Genomic DNA, 12,757 nt, shown 5'->3' on the forward strand with positions numbered 1-12,757 from the left:
TTACAAGGACCCTTGGAATAACAATGGGCCCAACCCAGATAATCCAGGGCATTCTTCCCATCACAAGATCCTTAATCACATCTACATTTTGCCATGTAAAGTAATATATTCACAAGTTCCAGGGCTAGGGGTGTAGACATCTCTGGGAGCCATGATCCAGCCTACTGCAACTTTATATATATATAAATATTTATATATATATATAAATATAAATGTGTGTGTGTATATATATATATACACACACATAAATAAGTAAAATGTGTGTTATATGTTATGAAGTACACAAATCAAAAGATATTCTTGAATCTAATCAAGGCTTTAGTCCTAACTTCCAGCTTACAGAAATGACACCATAACAAAATAATCCAAACATTCATATGCCTACTACCCTAGACTCCTCAAAATTGAAATGTCATAAAAAGGATGGTGGATATCCTAAAAATTTTAAAAAGGTTTAAGAGACATCATAACCAAATGCATTGTGTGAACCTTGGTTGAATCTCAGTTCAAAAAGATATTTTGAAGACAATTAGTGGAATTTTACATTTGACTTAAATATTAGATGATATGAAATTATTGCTAATGTTCTTATGGATGTTTATATAGGATAAATGTCTCTTTTTTTGAAAACACATGCAGAAAAATTTCAGAATAAAGTATACAATGTCTGCAACTTACTTTCAAATGATTTAGATAAAAACTGTGTGTGTGTGTCTGTGTGTGTATGTGTGGAGAGAAGGAGAAAGATATGAAGCAATATGGCAAAATGTTAAAGTTCGATGGATCTAAGGGAAGAGTATATAGTTGTGTATCATAGCTGTGATGGTTAGTTTTATGAGTCAACTCAGCTATGTCACAGTATTAAGATATTTTGCCCAACACTATTCTAGATGTTTCTGTGAAGGTATTTTTAGATGAGATTAACATTTAAATCAGAATACTTTAAGTAGATTAGCCTCCATACTGTGGGTAGGCCTCACCTAAACAGTTGAGGGTCTTAATAGAAAAAGACTGACATCCCTCACCTGCAAGAAAAAAGAATTCCACTAGCAGACCACCTTCCGACTTGAACCACAACATCAACTCTTCCCTGGGCCTCTAGCTTGCCAGCCTAGCCTGAAGACTTGGGACTTGCCAGCCTCCACAATCACATGATCCAGTTCCTTAAAATCTCTTTCTGAATCTCTCTCTCTCCCCACATATATATGTATATACATGTGTGTATACATATATGTATATACACAAAATGTTATATATAGCACATATATAATAGGATATATTTTATTACATATAATATATAGAACATAGAGCACATATCTTTAATATATACATATATGTGTGCTATATATAGCACATACCTAAAATATATTTTACACATTATATACTATTATATATTATATATATATATATATTTGGGTATAGAATTTGAGATTTTGTTAGATTTGCGTTGTCCTGGGCTATCTAATTTATACAGTTAGCTTGCTTAACTGCTAGCCTCTCAAAAGGAAAGAATGGTTAAAAGTAGCAGGATGGGAAACAACGGGAAGAAATTTAAAGAACCCGATTGTGCACAAATAAACAAAATGGCTTTGAAAAAGAAAAAAAAAATACACACATGACACACACTACATAGGGACATACAGTTTTTCCCTTAAGGATAACTGAACAAAGATTCAAAATTGTAAAGGAAGTAAAGATAAATTAATAAAAGACTTTAAAGATAGACATACAATCATACTGTATTTTATTGTTTCTAAGCCACACATTTCCCACCCATTTTAAAATCATTGAATGGAGATGCATCTTAACACCTGATAGCAAGTGAGCTGAACTGGCTGCATGTTTTTCTTTCTAGTAGTAAGGGCCTTATTGCTCCATTAGCTGTTTCATCTAAGATTAGATGAAACACAAATTAACTTTTTTATACTTTGTAAAAATTTAATCATCTGAGCTTATTTTTCCGCAACTTACTTTTCTTGCTGACCATTTTAGCAAACTTTATTTAGGTATAATTTGCATAAATACACTAATTTACATATAATAAAATGCACCCATTTTAAGTCCACAGTTTGATGAGTTGTGATAGCTGTATAAAGTAATCTCACCGCAGTCAAGGTATAGTATACAACTTTCATCACCCCCAAAATCTTCATACATCTTTGCAGTCAAACCCCCCTCCTCTACTATTACCCCCAGGAAACTACTGATTTACTGTCACTATAGAAAAGTTCTAACTTTTTTTTTTGAGGTATAATTGACATATATAACATATTATTCATGATTCAATACTTGCATACATCGTGGAATGATCACCACAATAAGTCTACTAAACATCCATCACTATAGTTAAAAACAACTTTTTTTCTGGTGACAAGGGCTTTTAAGATCTACTCTCTTAGCAACTTCCAAATATGCAATACAGTATTACTAACTATTCACCATGCTGTACATTACTCTCCTAGGACTTAATTATTTTATAACTGGAAGTTTGTACCTTTTGACCCACTTACCCATCCCTTCCTCATGCCCAGCAACCACCAGTCTATTCTACCTATGAGCTCTATGAGCCGTTTTTGTTTTTTAGATTCCACATAAGTGAGATGATACGGTATTTCTTTCTCTGACTTATTTCACTTAGCATAGTGCCCTCAAGGTCCTCAAGGTTCTATGTGTATACACACACATATGTGTATCACATCTCTATCCATTCATCCACTGATGAACATTTAGGTTGTTTCTGGATCTAGGCTGTTGTAAATAATGCTGCAATGAACATGTTTTAACTTTTCTAGAATTTTACAGAAATCGAACTATATAGTAAGTAGTCTTTTGTGTCTGGCTATGTCACTCATCTATCCATTCATCCACTGATGAACATTTAGGGTTCTTCCAGTTTGTAGTCATTAAGGAAAAAGCTGCTACAAACATTCTCATACACTTTGTAGAGATGTGTTTTCACTTCTCTTGGGTAAGTATCTAGTAAGAGAACTGCTAGGTCCTATGTTATGTTTGTAAGAATCTGTCAGAGTATCTTCTGAATCTCTGCACTATTTTGCATTATTATTAACAATGTGTAAGGGTTCCAGTTGCTCTGTACCTTCAATATCGTTTGGGACTGGCAGTTATTATTTAAGGCATTCGAGTGGGGTTGCAGTGGTATCTCCATGGTTTATATTTTTCTATTGACTAAGGGTGTTGAGCATCTTTTTATGTATTAACAATTTGAACATTTTTATGAAGAATCTATTCAAATCGCTTCCCTAATATTTATTGCATTAACTTCATTATTGAGCTATAAGCATTTCTAGATATAGGTCTTTTGTCAAATATATGTATTACAAGTATTTTCTCTCAATCTGTGATTTAGCTCTTCATTTTCTTGTTGCTGCCTTTCAAAGTGCAAAAGTACTAATTTTAATAAATTCCAATTTATAAATCTTTTTTCACAATTCATGCTGTTTCCTAAGAAATCTTTCTCTAGTCCAAGATACAACTTCTATGCTTCCTTCTAGAATTTCTAGAGTATTAGTTTCTATTAAGTCTGTGATCCACTTTGTAACCTAATAATTTTGCAGTACAATTATGTGTGGTGTGAGGCAAGAGTTGAGGTTATTTCCTACTTGAATATATAATTATCCATGTGTTAAAAACACTTTCTTTCCTCGTTGAATAACTATGGCACCATTGTGAAAAATCCACTGTCCAATATGCATGGGTTAATTGTTGAACTCTATTCCCACTGACCCTAACATTTCTTACAAAATATGTCTACTGGCAACAAATCCTCTTATCTTTTCCTTGTCTGAAAGAGTCTTTCTCACCTTTTCTGAAGGATATTTTTGCTGAATATAGAATTCTAGGTCAGCAGGGTTATTTCTTTCAGCACTTTAAAAATGTCATGCCAAGGCCACTCACTTGCAGTTTGAGAAAAGAAATACATTCACTCTCTGTTTGGAATGTCTTTTTTTCCTCCAGCTGCTTTTCTCATTTTCTCTAGTTTTCAACAGTTTGATTATGATGCACCTTGGTGAAGTTATCTTTGTGTGTTACCTTGCTTGCTTGTTGAATTTCTTGAAATTTCTTAAAAATCTGTGGGTTTATAGTTTTCATCAATTAGGAAAATTTTCAGACATTATTTCTTACATTGTTTTTGTCTCCCATCCCAGCTTCTAGGAGTTCAAATACAAGTATGTTAGAAGACTTGAAGTTACTCCACAGGGGGCTGAGACACTGCTCTACTTTTTTCTCTCTGTGCTTTAATAAGCTTCAAGTTCACTGATCCTTAGTTCTGCAGTGACCTATCTGCTAAATTCCATCCATTCCTTCTCATCCAGCTAGTGACCAAAGAGGTAATCAAATAGCAGCAGTGATTTTTAAAAATAAACCTTACACATATGTGATTATTGGTATAAATGTATTAACCACAAATAAAATGTTTAAGGATTATTAATTTATAAATGTATAGTCTTTTCCAATACCTTCTTTACTGTCTATAAAATTAGTTTGTGTGTATATACATATCATGTAACATTAGAAATGATACTGAATGACACCAATGATAAGCTGTTGTCATTTTTTAACTTTGACCTCTTCTATAAAAGGTGATAATGATCTGTGGAAAATGCTTTATTGTATCATGCCAACTTACTATAAGGAGTATTTCAAAATAATACAAAAGTAATCCACAGACTTGATTAAGGGAAGAGCAACTGATCCAAACATTTTTCTTCCTCAGTTTTTCATAGTAACTGCTGCAAATCCAATAAGCTGATTTTTCCAAGAAAGTTTATTCTAATAACTTTGGGTGTTCAATCCGTGCAATGGTCCAGTCAGGCTTTACTCCTTGTGTAAACTCCCTCTGAAATCTAGGGAAAAAGTTACAAATAATGTGAATCTTTTATCAGTCCAAGCACGTCCTGGATAATTATATAATTTGCAAGTATATATTAGAGGCAGTTTTTAGCAAAAGGCTAATGGTAAATAGTAAATAAATACCAAAACAAAAGTTTAATCTACCAACTTGATCACAAAAAATATCCCCACAAAATTACATGTGCATTCTCAACTAAAATAAGTATTTCTAATGGACTGATCTACACTTCAACATCTGCCAGTCCTTGAGAGAAACCTGGATGTTATTCTGTTGTTAAATACTAGCTATAACATAGGTCTAATGTGAGGAGAGATAAACTGGACTATGGTGACAAAAACAGCACTTCCATGGAAGTTGGTTTATGTGATTAGGTGCAGAGCTTACACTAAGATCAACCTTGAAAACAGTGTTCACGAGCTGCCCATGATCTTAGCAGGGAACGTCAGAAGAACCAAAGGTTAGTGTTGATTAGTGTTCTAGATGATGTCTTAAAAAAGAGACAATTCAGTAGATTAAAATCAAATAAGTATTTAAACATATAGAATATTTTGGGTAATTACAAATAAAGCAAAATTCAAAACAAAAAAAAAAAAAGAAAGAGCCTTTACTTCAAGAAAATGAAAAAATGAAGATATAATTCCCTTTATCTTAGTGAACAGAATATATTTTCTTTCTTAGGTCATTTTTGGGATTTGTTCATTATTTTAAAGCAAACTTGTATAACTTTGGTGACATAATAGTACTCCCCTTTAAAAAAATATTAAACTATGTCTCCACTGACTTGTTTGACTTGTTCACTGTTTCAAATTTTATTAGCATAATAATACACTATAGTGCCTCTTTTAAATAATTAGCTAACTTCAAAGGCAGGAACTCTTTAATTCTGTATCTGAACCCCTACCAGAGTACTTGGTAAACAGGAGATAGCCAATACATGTCTAGTAAGTGGATGGTCTATGTACCAATTATGGCAGATTTTATATTCCAAAGGTGGCCATGACTACATCTCCCATCCTACGTGCTCCTCTGCAGTGTGACCTTGCTGTTGCCCCATGAAGAGGTGGTGTCTCTCCGCACCCTTTCAATGTGCAGATCTTGTGCCTGTGTCTGCTTGGACCAGCAAACCATGGCAGAAATGATGTTCCAACCCTGCACATAGTCTTTTATCAGTCTAGCATCTTCTGTCTTCTGCCTCTTGGAAGCCAACCACCATCTAAACATGTGACTAGCCTGAGACTATCACAAGCCCAAGCGACGAAGAGAGGCCCTTGGAGAATGAGATGTTTTGTATGGAGAAGCCAAGGAGCACCATGGAGCTGCCTGAGTGAGTGAAAAAGAATCCACTGTGGAAAAGAATCCCCTGGCTCCTGCCACCCCAGTTGATACCAGGAAGAACAGAGAAAATCCCACAGGTGAATCTTTCCAAAATTCCTGAGCAGTGGAATAGCAGGCTGTTTGAAGCTACCAAGTTTTGCAGAGGGTTTATAATGTAGCAAAGACAGCTGAAACACCGTTTAATTAAATTCAGCAATATTACCTCTTCCTAATTTCTGAACACTCCTGTTTCGTGGCCAGTATGTCTTTAAGACTTTCTCTCTTCATAAATAACTTGTCAAATTTCAATCCTTTTCTTCCTAAAGCTCCCTTTAGTTTTCATACCTTCATACTACTTTCTATTTTCTAGAGAAAGGAGACAACGAAACGTGATTAGACTTACTCATAGCTTGCACTAAGAAGCTGTTTAGTTTCCACGTTCTGATTCCCCAACTTAACCTGGAAAACACTGGCTCCGCTTATAGTTTCACTGGGGATGTTGGCACTGGTTAGATACCAAAAGCACATCAGGATGTTAACAAACTTCCTTCCTTAGAGAAAAAACATACACACATACAAACACAAATCACAATCATCTATCATCCATATATGCAAAACGAAACCAGCAATTGGCAGTATGTATACAGTTGTTACAGATCAAATGTTGTGCTTATTCTAGTCTAACTTAAGACACCTGTATTGACACATTTTTTGTTCTTTTTTTAGAAATTTCTCTTGGGGTTTATGACATATTTGCCCTCCTCTCTGCACTGCAGTAATACCAACTACTTTTCACTAAGCATGTACTATTGACTGAGGGTACTACATGGATTATTTTTAATTTGTGGCATTTTTCTAAAATTATGATAACAGGTATCTATTGTCAAAGCAAAAACAAGATGGTGGGGAGGAACACATTTTTTGCTAAGTAATTAACTTAACCCCAATTGCCTATAAAAGAAAGACTTCTACTCTGATTCACTCTGCTGCACCTGGCGGTTATGACAGTGCCCTGTGCAAAAATCAGGTAATACCTGTGGTGCTGAGATGCAATTTGAAATATTAGGAAAGAAGAAAATATTTATCATTAAAAGTACCTTTATAAATGTTTCAAATTAACAAGTGTGTGAAATTTTTTTTCACTATTAAGAGTCCTCTAGCAGAACTGCCTTGGCAAGTGTGTAAGCAAAGGCTAGATTTCCTGTGCGTCTGGTAAATATTTGTAGAAGGAATAAGTAAGTCAGTACGTTTTTAGGAATGCTATTGGGAAAACAGGACAAGGAGAAGAACTAGGTAAATGCTAAAGTTCCTTTCAACTATTTTCATTGTCTCCACATAAATCCAACTTGGGAGTTCTGAATTAATGTTACTGTCAAACAGTCTTTAGCTAACATTATTTACTTTTTCTTTTACTCTTTATTCCTATTTAACACACAGCTGGACACTCAAAGTGCTCAATTGTTTCCTTTAAGATAGGAAATCTGAAACAAGTATTTTCAGTTTGAGACATGGGAATAGCTGGTTCTAGACAATTTTCATTAACTAGTGACAGCATTTTCTTCTGTGAATTAAACATTATTAAGGAAAAGTTCTAGACAGAGAGGCATAAGAAACTATTATCCTATCTCAAATCTTCCAGAGCTAGAACTTTAAAGGATGAATATGTTATTTTCTCTGAAGTTCTATAAATATCCACGTGTACCAACAAAACCCCACTATTTCATGATTATTCACTAGTTTAGCTTGTCTGGACAATCGTGGATCATTTAAAGCTGACTCAGCTCCAGCATTACCTTTCTCATCGTAGTAAATAGAGATGTCTCCTGTTGATGTGTATACAATTTCATCTATGTCAGCAGCAAGGGCATTTTTATGGTTGTCAGGTAATGAAGTAACCTTTTCTTTCAATACCTGTAGCGCCTAAGTATGGAAAGAGCAAACCATAGTTCACCTGCTGAATTTTCAAAAAACTTTTCAAAAAGTGAAATGAATTCTTCACTGAATGAATTTTTCTAAAACTATTTTTAAATTTAGTACCATATTTATTCATCTTTGAAAGCAAAGCTGAAAAGCATCTAATTATTCAACTAGACAATTCCTAACAGAACATTCTTTGTAAGAACAGAGAGACGTCACATTTACTCACTTATGCCTTAAGGAGCAAGTCATTCTATACTTTTATATGACCCCGAGTACCCAAAAGGCAAGATACAGGGACTCTACTTTGGCTGATGGCACACATACTATTTTTAAACATAAATAAAGACAATGTATATCATTCTACTTCAAGAGAATACTACATTTATTTTTAAAGGAAAATTAAAAGTATACTTTACCTCTTTGGCCACAAGTTCTTCCAACAGATCAAATTTACACTGTGACAGCAACCTGGACACATAAGCAAAAGCCTAAAAAAACAGTGGGGGGGGTAGTGATTATTATTTCAAAATACCATACAACATACAATGCTCATACTTAATAGTAACAAAGACTATTTTATGATAAAGGCAATAAATAATGTCAAACACTAAGATATGGATATTAGGCATGACTCCTAAGTTGACTGACTTTTCTTTTCTCATATGGCCTTCCCACATGTACCACAGTAAATGAACAGGTTGCTAACAATGTATCCACTGTAAGGACCTGGGAAAAGATAATGTGTGGTATACATACTATGTCCTCAATAAAAAATCTTCTATATATTTCCTCTTAAAATAATGATGAAGTAATGGCCATCGTGACTGTTACATGACCCCCTCTTGATCATGAACACACAGTAGCTGGGAAGTAGCACAACCTAGATGGTGCTGGGAGTCTGGAGATCTGGGTTGCAGCTGAGCCTCATTAAGATGGGTAAGGCAGATATGGGAAAGGGGGAGAAAAGATAACAAGTTTGCACAGTCTAAGACTGTAGATCCCAACTTTGAAGTATGAGATCCCATTTTAAAGCAGAGGGAAGCAGCTGCAATCCTCCACATTCCTAGCAATGAGGAATGGAACTGTGCATAAAACTCTACCTGTGTTCCAGGGGATGGGAGAGGGGAGTAAAATGACAAGTTCAAGAATTATGATAGGGATAAGAATAGGATGATTTGGGAGCATATAAGTGAGCACTTATGCCATCAGGGAGGACCAGAGTGGGCTTCCTCAAGGAAGTAACATCCAAGATGAAATTTGAAGAACTGGCGAGAGAAAGAGAATGCACAGGATGTCAGAGAGATAATACTGTATAACTGTTACGAGCTGAATTGTGTTTCTCCAAATTTATATGTTGAAGCCCTATCTTCCAGCACCTGAAAATGTAACTAAATTTGGAGACACGGCCTTTAAAGAAGTGATTAAGTCAAATAAGTGTGGGCCCTAATCCAGTCTGACGAGTGTCCTTAAAAGGGGGGATTTGGACACACAAAGAGACACCAGGGGCACACATATAGAGAGAAAAAATACACATGAGGACACAGCAAGAAGGCAGTCATTTACAAAGGAGAGAGGTCTCAGAGAAACAGCCTGCCAACACCTTGTTCTTGGACTTCTAGCCTCCAGAACTGTGAGAAAATAAAGTTCTGTGGTGTAAGCCACCCAGACTGAGGTACTTTGTTGTGGCAGCCCTAGCAAACTAGTACAATGATGGCGCTGCATTTTGAGAAAAAGTGCATTTCCAAATGGATTCAAGGATTCAATTCTTTGCAAACACTTCAGAGGCCCTCAGGGTTCAGAGACACTAGATATTTTAGTAAGCTTTTGTATGTGGATGACGGGTGATACTTGATAAAAAGAAACAAAGACCGTAACTAACATGTTGAAACCCAACCATGAGACTGTAGTTTGTGTGGCCAAAGAAGATCACACCCGAGCAAACTATCCTATAAGGTAGTAATGAACCCTTAGGAGGCTGCCCTGATAAGGCTTTGATGATGTAAGATTGTCTAACCTAAACAGGCTTCTAGGAAATAGCCCTCGCTTTCATAGAAAAGGCCAAAATGTGCTGGCAAGACATAGGAAAACAAACAGTGTATGTTTAGTGTGGTTTGATGGTAGTAATACAGAAGATATCATGTGTACGTAACAATGGAAAGGAAAGTCTGTAGAGAAAATAAAGCTGTTTAAGGATTGTATATCATTGGACTACCTATTTCTCTGGCTCACTTGATGAATAAAAGCTTGCCTAGATTGGTATAAAATACTCTTCAAGGATACACTGTATAACACAGGGAATATAGCCAATATTTTGTAATAATTATAAATGGAGTATAATCTTTAAAAATTATAAACCACTATATAGTGTGTCTGTAACTTATATATATAATATTGTACATCAACTATACTTCAATTAAAAAATCATTTTTAAAAAAAGCTTGCCTAGATTGTACTTAACCATTTCAATTTCTAGTGACTCTGGAGGAACAAGACTGCTTGTAGAGAGGGTCACAGGATAATGCACCCCAGCACTTGCTAGCTATGCATCCTTGGGCCAATTGTTTCACCTTTTTGGAACTCGATTTTATCATCTGTGAAGGAGAATTAGACTAGAATGATGAACCCTAGGTGCCTTTTTGTTTTCATATTCTATGATTAAAAAAAGAAAAATCTTAATGCGCATGATCTCATCGATAATTAGATATTCACAACCCAAGATAACATCTTATTGCTGGGAGGTTAACCTATGGAGAAAGGGCAAGTTGAGCCCATGAAAGTAGATAAGCTAGCCAATGTTTTTGTACCAGATTATTCCCAAGCCCTAGAATTTATACCTACGTAAAGGAAGGTACAGTTGCCTTATGAGATTGAGAAGGGAGAAGGTTTTTGGGCCATGTCTTTTCAAATCTTAGTTGCTGAAAAACTGACTTGCTTGATCTGAAAGGTCCATTAAGTAACCACTGGCTTAATGGAATTACTAAATATTTGTCATGGATGATCCAACATTCCTTATGGAAATCAGAATGGTTAAATGCACAAAAATTGACTTAAATGAAGCAAAACTGCATACAAACTGGCTGATGAAGGGGTGAAGAGACTACTTAATAGCAAGGAAAGGTGCTAAAATAGCCAACAGCCAGGACCACTTGGATCAGAGAGTGACTGAAAGTGTCCCCATGCTTCTCTGTGTTTAGAGGAAGTAGGGACTTAGGCCTGATCCCTGTCATTGGTGGGAGATGGTTTCCATTCCTTATTGACACATAAATGAGCACAAGGTAAACAAGATCTCAGGTCATCAGGAGGAATTGTGGAGAACAGTAGCATCCTGCCCATTCACCTCTCCATGGACAAAAGATTTTGAGAACTGATATGAGCAGAGGTTTATCCCTAATGATGCTATTGATCAAGCTTGCCCTTTGCTTTTTAATTTTTTTTTAATAAAAACATAAATCAGTCAAGAGTTGACTCAGGAAAGCAGAAAGCAGGAGTTAATATTGACACTGAGTATATAAAGCTGAAACAGTTAATTTATAACTGAGAGATCACATAATAAATATAAATGGCTGTGTTTATAGAAATAATCTGGGGAAAAAAACAGGAGTAAATATATCAATATCAGCATTCAAACAATATTATCCTCTTCATTTTGCAGAAAATCACATTCAGAAAAAATAAAGCCGTACAGCTTTTAAGTGGCAGGAACAGGCTTTGTTCTGTTCTATCTGATTCAAAACCTGTAGAGAGCATAAAGCATAATTAAGGGACTTCACCCTGGAAACTCAAATCAAATCCCTATTCCTTGCCGCCAGTGCAAACATAAGCAAAAGCTCAATTTAAGTGAGGAAGTGGTCGGAGGGCTCTGTGTCTGGGTCACTACCCAAATTTATAACTTGAGACCCAGTGGAAACCTCACCTCTAAACACTGTTGCGTGTAAGTTGAATGCACAAGAGGCTGACTGATTATCCACAAGGAAATAAACAAACCTGCTTCGCTCCCTCGGAGAATTCTGCGATGCTGAACTCTTGGTCGAAATAGGCCCAGATAAGGAAGGCGTAAATTCGAGTCCGAACCCAGTTGATGGGGTTGGAGAACCCCAGAATGATCATCTTTGTTTTCTGGCGCTGCTGGGGTTGCTCCTCAGTGCTATAGGTTCGCCGAAGGCAGGAAGGGAAAGCAGGGAGGGCTGCGATGAGTCCCGGAGGGTTGAGCAGGGGACGCCCGGGACCGCGAACAGGCAGCGTCAAGGCCGCCGAGGCCCAAGAGACTCGAGGAAATAGGGCCGCTCCGGAGCCGAGGCGGCGGCAGCAGAAGCAGCAAAGTCCAGGCAACGGCGGCCTCAGCTCGGCCGAACCGGGAGTCCGGAGGCGTGCGGCCAAGCCAAACAGAGGCCGAGAGAGTAGCAACCGGGGTAAAATACAGACGGCCTGCGCCATTTTTGTGACCTTTCACCCCTGTGCTTACCTGCGCAGCAGGAAAAGAAAGTCGGTGGGAAACCGCTTCAGCGGGATTCGGAGAAAGAGGCTGGAGAGACAAGCTAGCTTGTTGCTGCCACCTCTGGTGGGTCCGCCCCATCCCCGCTCTCCGGCACAGGCCCGCCGGCCCCAGCCCCGCGCTGGGAACTGGCTGCTCTCGCCGACTCCGCCGTCCTC

General features: G+C 36.9%; 1 protein-coding gene across 2 annotated transcripts; it reads right to left on the reverse strand.

Annotated features, from left to right (window-relative positions):
• Positions 1-1,729: 1,729 nt before the first annotated feature.
• Positions 1,730-12,714, reverse strand: MAIP1 (matrix AAA peptidase interacting protein 1). Of its 2 annotated transcripts, none has more exons than XR_004320067.1 (5): positions 12,092-12,714; positions 8,524-8,595; positions 7,981-8,107; positions 6,591-6,692; positions 1,730-4,865 (listed from the first exon to the last, which is right to left on the reverse strand). XR_004320067.1 is itself a non-coding variant. In XM_006189965.3 (5 exons), exons 1-5 carry the CDS (start codon positions 12,539-12,541, stop codon positions 4,787-4,789), a joined length of 876 nt encoding a protein of 291 aa, XP_006190027.1. In that variant the 5' UTR covers positions 12,542-12,707; the 3' UTR covers positions 1,730-4,786. The 2 variants fall into 2 exon arrangements, 1 of the variants encoding a protein (XP_006190027.1); XM_006189965.3 differs by having other exon boundaries at positions 6,591-6,738; positions 12,092-12,707.
• Between the last annotated feature and the right edge of the window lie 43 nt (positions 12,715-12,757).

The sequence above is a fragment of the Camelus ferus genome, chromosome 5 (genome assembly GCF_009834535.1).
Source record: "Camelus ferus isolate YT-003-E chromosome 5, BCGSAC_Cfer_1.0, whole genome shotgun sequence".
NCBI lineage: Eukaryota > Metazoa > Chordata > Mammalia > Artiodactyla > Camelidae > Camelus > Camelus ferus.